Source organism: Camarhynchus parvulus, chromosome 4, assembly GCF_901933205.1.
Source record: "Camarhynchus parvulus chromosome 4, STF_HiC, whole genome shotgun sequence".
NCBI lineage: Eukaryota > Metazoa > Chordata > Aves > Passeriformes > Thraupidae > Camarhynchus > Camarhynchus parvulus.
The window spans coordinates 53,536,743-53,549,449 of NC_044574.1; the positions used below are offsets into that span (position 1 = coordinate 53,536,743).

General features: G+C 39.8%; 1 protein-coding gene across 4 annotated transcripts in view; it reads left to right on the top strand.

The window, feature by feature from the left end:
* The window catches only part of FAM13A (family with sequence similarity 13 member A), a 119,948-nt gene that overhangs the window by 16,533 nt on the left and 90,708 nt on the right, over positions 1-12,707 (top strand). For all 4 annotated transcript variants that reach the window (XM_030947278.1, XM_030947276.1, XM_030947279.1 and 1 more), the window contains exon 5: positions 7,825-7,984. In XM_030947278.1, the coding sequence (XP_030803138.1) occupies positions 7,825-7,984 (160 nt within the window). The remainder of the gene's footprint in view (positions 1-7,824; positions 7,985-12,707) is intronic.

A 12,707-nucleotide genomic window follows, 5' to 3' on the forward strand; every position in this document is an offset into this window, starting at 1 on the left:
GCATTGAAAGCAAGGCCTCACACTTACCAAATGGCCAATGAATTTTTTAAAAGCCCCAAATAGGTTAGAATTAGGCATGTAGATTTTTATTTAAGCTAAGTTTCACCATCTTGTGTTTCAGCTCTGTGTTTTATCAGATCTTGATCTTTTCAGAGCAGTTCACTCTTGTGGTTCAGACACAAAGATTGTGAGCAACAGTTCAAATACCCTTTTCTCCTGTGTTAATGGATGCGGTCTTCTATTGCTGGAACTGTGACTCTCTGTACCAAAAAATATTTGATAGGGAGAAGTAAGAACTTGCAGCACTGTTTTTAGGTATTGGGCTTAACCAGTTGGTTGGCCAAGCATCCAGAAGGAGATCCTCAGAACACATTTCAGAGCTACAGAGTAAGGCTGCCTGAAACCTGCTTGGCAAGGGCTGTCTCTCTCTGCTGGCTGTAGGCACTCCCTGGAGAAGCTGCAGAAATGAAATATTGGCAGGAGGCTGAGAGATCGCTCCTCTCGCTTTGCGTTGTTTATTCCGAGCAGTGCATGGCGGGTTCCTCCACGGCAAGGAGAGAAGGCTCAGCTTGTCAGCAATTACACTGCTGAAGCAGGGAGAACTGAGATTTTTCTGTCAGAAATTCACACTCATGTCTAAAATTAATGTCAGTTTGTGTGGTTAAGGCACAGTGTCAGAGAAGATAAAGCCCATCTGCTGATAGTGAAGGACTTCTTTTGGCAAGGTATTTTTAGTGACAATTCAGCTACTTAAGCATAGTATCTCCTACTCCATAACTGAAGTTGTTTAACAGTTGAATAAATCATGCTTCTTGGCCACTTTCCAGATATTTAGACTTCATTTTAATTCTCTTAATCTCATTCTGTTTTTCTACATCATATCCTCTGTAATGTATCCCGTCTCCTAAACCTTCAACCCTTATTGCTTTTATCTTATCCAGTACTTCCCCTGCTTCCTTACTTGCTGTTTGACGAACTGCATTGGTGTTTTTCTAAGAAAGATTATCTTGTCCTTTCTGTATTTCTAATGAATAGAAAGGAAATAAATGCCGATTGGCATTCCTTGTATTGAAGTGTGATGTAAGACACAAGAACATGTAAAGGGCAAGGTCAAACAGCTCAAAAACAGATTTGAGATTTGGTTCACTGTTTTCTCCCAATTTGGTTTGTTCAGATTTATTGTGATGGAAGGCAAAGGTCAAGTATATTGAGAAATACCGCCCTGGAGGAGCTACAAGGATGAAGGAACAAAAATAGCTGTCTTTTCTGTCACTGGGCTAATCTGTGTAGGGTATTAACATTTGCAGTGTGGTTACTTTTGGAGGAAGTTTTGTCCATTGACCTGAATTTCAGCTCCTGGAGAGACATAGCCTTAGTTAAGGCCTGCTATGTGGGCTCTGCTTGGCTGAAATGGAGAGGACCAACTGGGTTTTCTCTCCTCCTCTCTGTTCTCCAGGAGCTGGGTGTCAGAGGAGCTGCTGCCCTTATCCTGTCCTTTGGTTGGCATGGTAAGACATGAGGTCCAACACATGTAATCCGAGGATCCATTTGCACCATTTTTTGCAGCTCTCTCTCAAGCAGTCATCTCTGCGGGTGGCCTCCATCATTCAAGCCCTCATAAACTTGGATATGTTCTGTTCCAACAGAGATTGTGTTGTGAGGGATTGCTCCATCCCCCCAAAAGTGGTTGGCAAATACAGGTGTCCATTTAAAATGCTGGGGTTGGATGCAGTTATTTATGTATGATGACTATGTAATACGAAGGGTAACAAGAAAAGTATATTATCTTTGGATATGGAGAAAATGGTAGATTGTAGGGTAGATGTAGGTATTTCAGAGATGCTGAACTTGAAATAATTAAAATTTGATCTGAAGTTATGCTTGAATGTCTTACTTTGGTTTCTAGCAGCCTTGGAGCATGCACGGATTGGGTATACAAAACTGAAGTGAAAGCAGAGGGGCTGAATTAATATTTCTCAGTGAGTAATGTTGGCCTTTGGAACATTATGTAGATGGGCTTTGTTTTCAGGCAGTGCAGCCCCAATCCTGCATCAGTCTTCAAAACAAATCGCAATCCAGGACTGGGGGCAAAATGAGTACTGAATATTTTGTTTAAACATGAATTATTACAAATTGGAGCATAAGAATAACCTTTCTTACAGGGTTCACATAGATTTTAAATACTGCATTTTCCAGCACTGCAAAGGAATTTTTCCTAAGTATTCAGTATGCTGAAGCCTTTAATGACAGTTTAAAACATCAAGTATAATATAGCAAGGCTATAAACGTTCTCATCCATAATCATATTAAATACTCATGAATATTTGAGCTCAGCAATACAGCTCAAATGCAATCACAAGGAGAGTTTTTGAGGAGCCTCTGCTTTGAAATATTTGGAGATGAGAGCAATGCACTTTGTAAGGGGATGTTAGGCTATGGACTGCCCTTTGTCCCCCTTTATGTAGGTTACACTCTCTAAGATGCCTTCTGTCACTGTAATTTCATGATGAAAAATGGAGCTTTTGCTGAAGCAAAAGATTTTGCATATAAATGAAGCCAATCAGTAAAGCCTTTGTGGCAGTATCACTCTAACTGCTTTGTGTTACCTGTGTTGCCTGCGTTTTGCATTTTATTATTATCATTCATTATGTGCTGTGGTTTTATTATTATTTATTAGTGCTATTATTTTTTATTAATTATTTGTTATTTTGCAAGCAGTGCTGATAGAGCTGAATTACCGAGTTGACTTAGGCTAATAAATCTGATCCTAGAGACGATAATCTGGAACAGATTTTAACAAACAGGCAGATGCATGCCCCAGATTTGACTCTCCAGGATTCTCCAGTATCACAGGAGCTAAAACATTTCTGCAAAATCTCAGTAGTTGTATCTGTCATTGCATTTCACCCACATTGGTAAGGCTGCAAATGATGCAGAGCATGTAAAGGAGTCATACAGACTGAGATGAACAACTGTCTCAAGTGAGCGTAGCTGTATCTTTAGCTACTTATTAGACTGTGATCTTGCAGCAGAGTCTGCAGACATGAATATGTGCCTGTTTTCAGCTGCATCAGTTTGTGGAGTGATGTGTCAGGACAAATCCCTTTCATCACCTGAAGTGGATGAGTTCTGGCCAGGAGGTTGGATCTGTTACAGACACAGTGAAGTCTGCCTAGAGGCACAGAACAGACTGCCTCGAGTTGTAACCTCTATAAATTACTGCAACTCTGCTCTCAAAATCTCCATATGTGCTTGTTGAGGGACTCATGGGCATCTGAGATACTAATGAAAATGTTTTGCTGGGGCTGGAGAAAGAAAAAATCCATGCAGTGTTTCCCTGTCCTTTGAGTCCCATATTTCTGGCAGGATTCCCTGGGAGAATGATAAGGTGACTTTGTGGTGCTTCTTTATGAAAGGTACTGTACAAGCAGCGAAAGTAGTGTGTAGCCCCCTGTGACTGTAAATTAGGCTTACAGTGCTGTCATTCCATGCAAGCTGCTTCTGCAAAGCCACTTGGGGAAATGGTAATGTGCATCTTTCATCTCAGACAGGGTGGGGTCAAGCACTGTTGGGAATTTGTAATTAGATGACCCTTTCACATGGAAATCTCTGGTTCTCAGTTGTGACAGGGAGCTGTCAGCAGTTGCTGTCTGGGGAAATCAGTTCAGTGACCTCGGTTCAGCTCATTATAGACAGATTACTACTTCCCAGGTCCTCCTGGCCACTTGAAGCAAGTTTCCCAGGTGCGGTGAATGGTGACAGAGCCTTGCAGTGATGCCTGTCCTGCCACGTGCAGTCATGTTTGTGTGTGTCACTGCCCTGCTCTCAGTGGAGTCTGGAGGTTCACTGTCTGGAAAGCCCATTCTGCATTCAGCCTGTTAGAGCTTGTTTGCAGAGACCCTGAGGTAAATTCATTTAACTAAATGCCTGAGATGTAAGGAATTCTTTTACAGTGAGTTAATCTGACCTCAGGTCACTTTGCTTCTGAGTAAAAGCTGGGACACAGAGCCTTGCTGTGGTTTAACCCTTTGAGACAAGCTTTCTTGAGCATCCCTGTGGAAAGAGACATGGACTCCGTCTGGAAAACCCAAAGAACATGTGGGTGTGGTGTCTGCATGGACAGGAGCTGTGTGGAGCTGCATTGGGTGGGCCAGCCATGCTGGCATGACACTGTGCAGAAGTGTGAAATGCTGCTGGGTATCAGATTTTGAAGTGAAGAGCTGACAGCCTGATCCAATTACCAAGTAATGTTTTAATTTTGAGAACTACTGCTTCTTCTGCTTTAAAATGACTCACCAATAATTTCAGGTTTTAATATCCTGCAAAACTTGTGGTACTGATGCACCCTTGCCCTTGACCCTTCTTAACTGTGTCAGATACTCTTAACGCTGGTGCCTCATTTAGACAAAGCACATTTTTCCAAATATTTAAAGCAGACACACTGTGCTTTGCACACAGATCATTCAGAGCATCTCTCTGGGAAGGGCAGGTGTCTGTGGAATCTAAGGGAGGGCACACTAGGGAATTTGCTCCTGCTCTGCCTTTGCTGTGTATCTGTTGATGACTTTGCAAGCCACTGTGCTAACTTCAGTGGGAGTTTTCCAGTTCAAATTGCTGAGATAGATCTGAGCTTATCAACACTTTTTCTGCTAGAAATAACCATAGAAATTGCAGGTTTATGGCACCCTTCTGCTGTTTGTGGTAGTGAAACTGATGCTTCTGATGCTGCTACTGAAGTAATTTGTACATATGTGGCTGGAAGGGGATGAAGTCCTTCTGTTGAGGATTTTGTAACTAGAGTAAATTGTGTGTCTAACTCTCAAAGCATTGCAGTTGTAATGCTTAATTAACATGAAAATAGACATAAGGGAGCCATGACTATGAACAGTTTTATACTGTGATGTTTTAACAAGATCTTCACAAATGATCATGAAAATTTTCCAAGGAGTAGGGTGTGCATCAGGAAAGTGGAAGTGTGAGAGAATATTTTCTCACAGATCTGGGTTTTTCTTAGTCAGTTGAAGTGACATTTGTAGATGTCATGACTTTTCAGAATGAGAAGAGCTAAAGTAAAATGCTATTTTTTACGTGCATTTTCAGAAAAGTCTAGTCAAACTGGCAGATCATGCAGTGTGGCAGCAGATGGGGTTTACTTTGTATAAATAGGCAGGGTGGTGTGTGTTCATAATATAAACTTATCTTCAGCTCAGCATATATTTGTTGAAAGGAAAATGTCACCATGGAGAGCTCAAAGAGTGTAATAGTCCTTATCATGACTGAGGTCTAATAATAGCAATTATAGGAGAAATATATTAGAAACTTTGTTAAATATGCCTGTTAATGTGGCTGAGAGGTGGCAATGAATAAAATATGGTAAATTTCCATTAAAATAAATCACTTCATGGTCCTTTGCTTAGTTACACTCAGAGAGAGGTGTTAAAAAAGACTGAAGCCATGAGCTTTAGCCTTGTGTTTTGCATATGTGTCTCACCCTACTCATACAGAATTGTTCAGAATGGGATGTTCGATTTTTCACAGGTTTGATCTAATATATTTTAACTGACAAGGTAGTGTGGGGAAGGGAGGGCAAGAAAGTAATGGAATTGGGCAGAAATTAAGTACTGGTTTTGTGCTTTGTGGGAACTATAGACTGGACTGGTTTTCAACCAGGTAGAATTTTTTGTATTAGCTGTTGCCAGTAGCCACCTGTTGGCTGTAATTCCGAGCAGATATGGCTTAGGTGAAAATTCTGCTATCTGGAGTCTTTATTTTGACTTGCATGTGCTCTATTACATTTTCAGTCCTTTTCCTGGGAATGAGATTCATAGGTGTGCCATTATTTAAGTTGTACTCTGTTTTGGAGAAAGAAATCAGGAAGGTAATAGTCAGGATTTGCCTCAGCTAGCCTAGGCAGGCTTTGCAGCACACCAACACTGGAGCACATCATTTAGCATGGGAAGAGGGGTTCCCTTCAGTCAGGACAATTGCATAGGCCTACTGCATACATACACTTTCTTCAGGCCACTTACTAAGTTTTAGTGAATATGTGACATTCTTCAAAGTGAATTGGCCAGAGCATACATGCACATCCATCAGCAGAAGTTGTCCCATTTGTTCTTTATTTAGTCTGAGGCCAACTTCCACACTAAAGAAATCAATCAGCTGAGACTGACACATTTTTACAGCTGCCAATATTCTACAGCATAAAAGAATTCAATCCTTTAAAACTCAGGTCCTGCTACTCTAGCATGTATTAAATGTTGAAATAATAGCAATAAAGACTCTGTTCTGGAGTACACATCTTACAAAGATGTGTTCCGCTGCAGTGGTTACTCTCCCTGTTGACACGTAGATGTATGGCACAGAGTAAAGCATTGAGAAGGATCAGTAGCCCCTACATAAAGGCACTTTTTCATGACAAATTTCTGGGAGCATCAGCTTTCAGAGCCTTGTTGTTGAAATGCATATCTGACCCCGATAAACTGCAGTTAAAGTTTTAGGGTAGGTTTACTTTCAAGTTACATCCCTGTAAAGTAGCTCAGGGGGAATTTGTTTTGCTTTTGGGAGTTTGGGTTGTGTTTTCTTCTCACATAACGTCTTCTTGTCTTCAGCCAAAAGGTACTTGAAACTTTTTTTTTGGTTTTGGCTTCTCTGCTTCTTCACTGTAAATGTTTCCTGTGTTTCATTACTCCTGATCATCAGTCTCTGCCACTTTAGAAGATCTTTAGGAAATTCACATCCATGCAGCCACTTTGTGGCTTACTGAGAAGCCTGTGTCTACTGGAAATACTGTACAATAGGTAGTGAATGATTGCACTGAATGATTGCAGAAGATCCTTCAGATATTGTGCTTTTGCATTAAAATGGGATTTAAGTCAGTTTGGGGCCAATAAAATTGTCAATAAAGTTTGCAGATTATCATTAGATGCTTCAATGAATTATGAGCTCTGTTGCAAGTGACATGCATTTTTTGCTGCATGAGAGAGTTGTGTGAAATAGATAAGGAAACATGCAGATACAGTATCTTCCCTTTTCTGTGTGCCTTTAAGGTCTGTGGTAAGCTGCAAAGGGGCCTGTTTCAAGAGAGAAAGAAGCCTCTTCTTCAGCAGCCAAGAAGTTGGTTATTCTCTCAGAAAATGGAACTTAGGAATCACTTTTTGTATTGATCTTTTAGGCTCTTCTGTGAAAGGCACCACCTATCTCTATGTTTTAGAAAGCCATTTTGAGTTATGACCCAACTTGCAAAAGAAATGGTAACTCAAAAGTTAGATTAAAAAATCTAGTGTTTTTAAAAGTTAGATTAAAAAATCTGGTTTTCTGATGACAGAATTGGGTCATCTGAAGGCAAAGACCTTGTTTAACTTTCAGTGTTTTGATTAGCATGTGGGATTTCCTAATTTTTTCACTTATCCTTCTTGTGTACCTTTGAGGTTATCATGAACCAGGTTTTGGAGGAATCTGACTCTTGAATGAACAGTTCAGAGCATCTGAATGCCTGAGCTGTCTGCACTGTGGGTCATGAAACCCAGCTTGCAGCAGAGTTGGTGGCTCCTCATTTGGTGGCTGTCTCAATTCTATCCCCGCCTGGATTCTGTGGATAAGGTAGCTTGGCCAAAGGTCTGGTATTTAATATTGATAAGAAAAACTGCAAACAAACTATGGTAGTCGTTAACAACATAGGCACAGGCCTCCTTTCCAGTTCAGAGTTTCCTGTGCCTGCCATCCAGCCTGTGTCCACAAATGAAATGTTACAGAGACCCTCTGCAGGACCTTTTGTATGTTGAGTCCCTGTAACACTCTACTTTGTCATCTCTCCAATTCTAGTGTGCGCTCTGGATTTGAAGGGATGAAGGAACTGGAGATCTGCAACAAGATAATGACAAAAATGCTGGAAAATTACAATACTTTGTTTGAATTAGAAGGCTTGAAGAAGGATGAAGAAAAGCCTGTATGTGAAGAGCTAGCAAAAATAATTTTGGTAAAAGTGAGTATCTCTAATATTTCATTTTCTCCCAGCAAATCAATAATTCAAGCTTCAATTCAGAAATCTTTTAGATAATTGGAGGCAGGCTGTTGTAATAATGTTCCGTGTTATTGATTGATATGCAGTTTACACATTGATTCTGCTGATAGGCTAATTTTCATTACTGGTCTGGAAGTTCATTCTATTCAATGTCTTACTCTTTGTTGGCTACACACTTATTTATGCAGGAAATATATTCACTAAAATTTAAATGTTTTCAAATGAGGAGGCAGAATAATTCTAAGGACAGTGGTCCTAGAGTACCAAACCTCTAGGAGAGAAGTTTCTAACCTTTGCCTTTGTGTGAAGTCTGCCTGTCTCAAACATGAACCTGAGTTTAAAAGTCAGGTGTTCTGACTCAGCCATTTCTGGATGTACTTGAAGAGAAGCATTAAATAAGAGTCTTTGAAAAAAGTACAACACTTTAAAGAAAAGTGTTGTAGTTAGAGTATTATGCCTTTGGTGGGAAGAGGGCTTGTGTGTAACATCAAAGGATTCTAACATTTAAAAGCTGAGAAGTAAGGCAACCAAAGGTGCATTGTTCTGGCTTGTGCTGTCTCTACCACAGGAAACAACCTCAAGTCTGTGCGGGGAAAATGGTCATGAGATGGTTTGCAGGTGCCTCATTTCTTATTGTTTGTTAACTGTGCTGATAATTACTCTCTTAAAGGGTGTGAATTCATGAGTTTGGGAGGGTTGAACTACGTGCCTATCCTTGGTAGGGTTTTACCCACTTGGTAGGGTTTTACCCGCCGATAAAATCACTTTGGCCTTCACTGTCTGGAATAGAAGTTGTCAGAAAATAAGTTATGAAAATACAGTGTCTTTGACCTTGACAGAACAGGAAGTTTGGTGTGAGCCCAGGTTCTGCCATTCAGATGAAATCAGCTGATAACATCTCTGCCTTTGCGATGTATCACAGGAGGGTCTGCTGAATCGGTATGAGTTGGGCTCAGCTGCCTTTAGAAGGGTTGCTGGTTTTCTTAAGTGGGGAATCAGTGAGGAAGTATTTTGATGTATTTAGTTGTCTTTTAACTGTTACTAGTACTCGGCTGAATTGCTTCTGTGGAAGGAGATAGAATCACTGATAGCCTTCCGGTGTAACAGTAACTTCTGGGTAGTGGAAGTGATCTGCCTGGCCAGTGACAGTGATGTTTAGCCACTGATGGTCACTTCAGCAGCAGAACCAGGGAAAGAACATATTTAAAAAAAAAAGGGCCCAGAAGAAAAGCTTCAGATGTATTTCCTTCTCCTTCAAGCCTCAGCAAGTTCCAGAAGCCAAAATAGTCTTTCAATTCTGAGGACTTTGTAGTAATTGGGATTGCGCTAAGGTGAAGATCTGGGAAATTTCCCACAACTGTTGAGAGATACAAGCTATCAAATTACATGTTGACAACCAGAATTACTTCAACAAAATACACTAAGAGATACAATTACTCAAATGAGTTGTGAAGTGTTGCCCATTGCGTTGCCTCAGGAGACAGATGATTGCCTGAGAAAGCCATGCCTAAGTACAAGGGTTCACATTGTGCTTGCATCTTTGGACCTTGTTGATATTTTCCAAATTCTGCTGGCAGCCAGCTGCAAAAATTTGACCTTGTTTGTTGTCCATCTGATTTGGGTGGGAAGTTTCTAGTTTAATCAAGGCACATATTCAAACACAAGAAGTACACTAACTATACATGAAATTAGCGGTCTATGAACCATATTATCTCAAAACTAGCAAATATCCCCATCTGTCATGTAAATAACAGAGATACTGAAGAGAACCAAGTAGATAGATCAGTGAGAAAAGACAGATTGTTAATGCATGACCATAAATAGAATGGTTGTGTATACAGAACAAATGCCTCAGATAATTATTTGTCATGACCTGTGTCACTGTGTCCAGAAAACACCCACCTATCTGTAGCAAGTCTGCTCTGGAAAATTATCTACAGGTAGATGGATAGAAATTTTCCAAATAATCCTGTTGTAAGCAGCGAAGAATGTAGGATGCTCAGGACAGTGCTCTCATAAACTTAGGCCCTGTTGCTTTTAAGGATGTTGCATTTAAGCCTGAACCACGGTGGGATGGGGGAGTGAATGGCAAGGAAAGTGAAGAAACTGTGGGCTTGCCCTTTACCAAACTTATCTGCATTTATTTAAGTGGCTTTTTTAGCTTCTGTTTTGGGAACAGCAATAGGGTGAGGAGAGTTTTAGATGAACTCACTCACTTCCTTGTTGGGTATTCCATCATCCTTTCCCCCGCATCCCTCTCTGTATTGCCAGCACTTAATCAACTAAACCCTTTCCTTTCTATATCTCACACTGCACTTCTTCCTCACTTTGCCATGTTTACATTTTCTCTGAAGTCCCACAGCCTTGTCACAGAATACGTAGATCATTAGATGAAGTCATGGAAGCATCACTCTTCTCTTGCAGCAGTGTACTGGAAAGGAAAAACAGCTCAAGTGGAGCAAGTTGCATCTTGTTTACTGTGTTGGTCATACCTAGAGATAAGTGTGAGGTGGGTGGAGCAAGAGCATTTGAATCAGACTGTGGCAGATGGTTTAAAATTAAGTAGTGTTGAGATGGGAAAGGATGATTTTGTAGGGCTGCTGATAGTTGAACTACCATTCTTGTTGTGTATGTGCACTGAGGAGGCACAGGAACACCTTAATCCCTGTTATATTTCTTCTTTCAAATATTGTTCAGTCATTGGGAAAGACAAGTTGTGCCAGGTAAAAGGGATTTCTTAGCTTGCTTTCTCAGTGGATCACAATTCAGAAAATAAGGCAGCTGGAAATCTCTGCTAGTTGCATTCCAGTCCCTGCTTTGTTCCCAGGGCTGTAAAGCCTCCTCGTGCTCATTGCTCAATATTATAATTATTTCTCATTATATTATATTTAGAAATTATAGAATGTGTTTCTTTGGAAACATCTACATGTTCTTAAAAAGTACAATTTTAACAAAAAAGAAAATTTGTCTTAGAATAGTTTCTATTTCAATGGGAAATTGAACTGTCAGGTTCATGACACCTTGCCTGGAAGGATTTTGTTCCACCTATTAGAATGATACCAGACGATTATCCAGTTTGGTGGCCAGCAGGTGGAAGTATAACATGTGCTTTCTTCAGAAATATATCTATATTTGGAAATGCCTTATAATAAAAGAATTTTAGGATTTGATTGATTGTTTTTTAAAATTCTGAAATAAACTGGAGTTTATTGGAGTTTACAGGTCTCATTTGCAGCCAGATATTACTGCAATCCTTAATCCAAGCTTTACCTCAATTTCCTAAGTCAGTAAGAGTCTCAGTCTGTTTCTCAGTAGGCTCTGCTAGTTAGAGAGAAATAGGTGAAGTGGGTTGAACATTCTGATTAGGTGCTTGCTCAGAGGTCACATTGTCAGGATCGTAAATACCTGGTTTTTGTTAGGCAGTGTTGTGTGTAAACAGTTAATTTTCTGATAGTACATCTGCACTGTTGTGCGTGTTCACATTATAAGTGTCAGGAGTTTGTAAGAAAATAATGCTTATATTTTGTTTTGTAACAGAATTCCTAGTGTGAATCCATATGATCCTGTTAGAATTTTATGTTACTAAACTGAGTGATAACTCAAGTAATGAACAGTTAGTCAGTCTTGAGTTGCAGTATTGCCAATTTTGTAACCTTCTGGAAGATATAGGTTTACAAAACCTATGGTAACAACAGAAATGATAATTTGAACAATAAATAACAATAAATAAAATAAAATATAAAAAAGGTCTTGAATTGCTGTTTGAACTGTAATTGTATGTCCTATGTTGTAGCACTAGCCAGTGGTGTATTGCTGGAATGAATTGGGATCTTAGGATAACAGTCATTAGGCTTCTCTAATGATCAGAGATAGGCAGTGAAGATTTTTATTTAGTTCAGGTGGCAAGGGAAATTTGGGCAGGAGAACTATATGAGCTTGCTCTTGGGATTTTAACTTCTACTGGCTTGAGGTAACATGTCACCTTTATTTTTTTCAGTATTGTCTTCAAATAAAACATATACTCTATTACCTAGTCATACAAGGGTTACAATATCTTTTTTTTCCTTCTGTTGTATTTCACCTTTTCCCTCCAATGCCTTCTTGACAGAGCACTTCTAGTTTCAAGAACCAGTAGCTCATTTAGTTCAGAAAAGGATGTATGCTGTCCTGATTTGATCACATGTTTGGGACAGGAATGCAGAAGGCTTTTCCCATTCCTCTCTAGCTGGGTGGTAGAATACATACCCTGTTCACCTGATGCAGAAGAAAAAGCAAGTGCATTTTCAAAATTAATGTAACATTAAAGTAATATTAATGTAATATAACATTAAAATCAAATTCAAAGTTGATCCTACAAAGTCAAGTAAATACATCTACAGCTTTATCATTTTGAGTATATTGTAGTTGCATTCTGATGACCTCTGAACAGGTAGGTTTGAGTTCCTGAAGAGCTGCAGAAATCAGTCTCCTGCTGATTTTTGCAAAAACAAATAGTTTCAAAAGAACTCTTATTTTAGATGCAATTACCTCCCTGCATTTTTATCCTGTTTGTTTCCAGTCTTCTAGCCAGAGCTGCCACTTCAGTGGGGAGGATGAGTTGACAGAGTAGTTTTTTGCACTTTAACTGGCAGTACAAGTGCATGCACAGCGTTGTGCAAGCCTGCTCTGAGATTTGTGACATGCA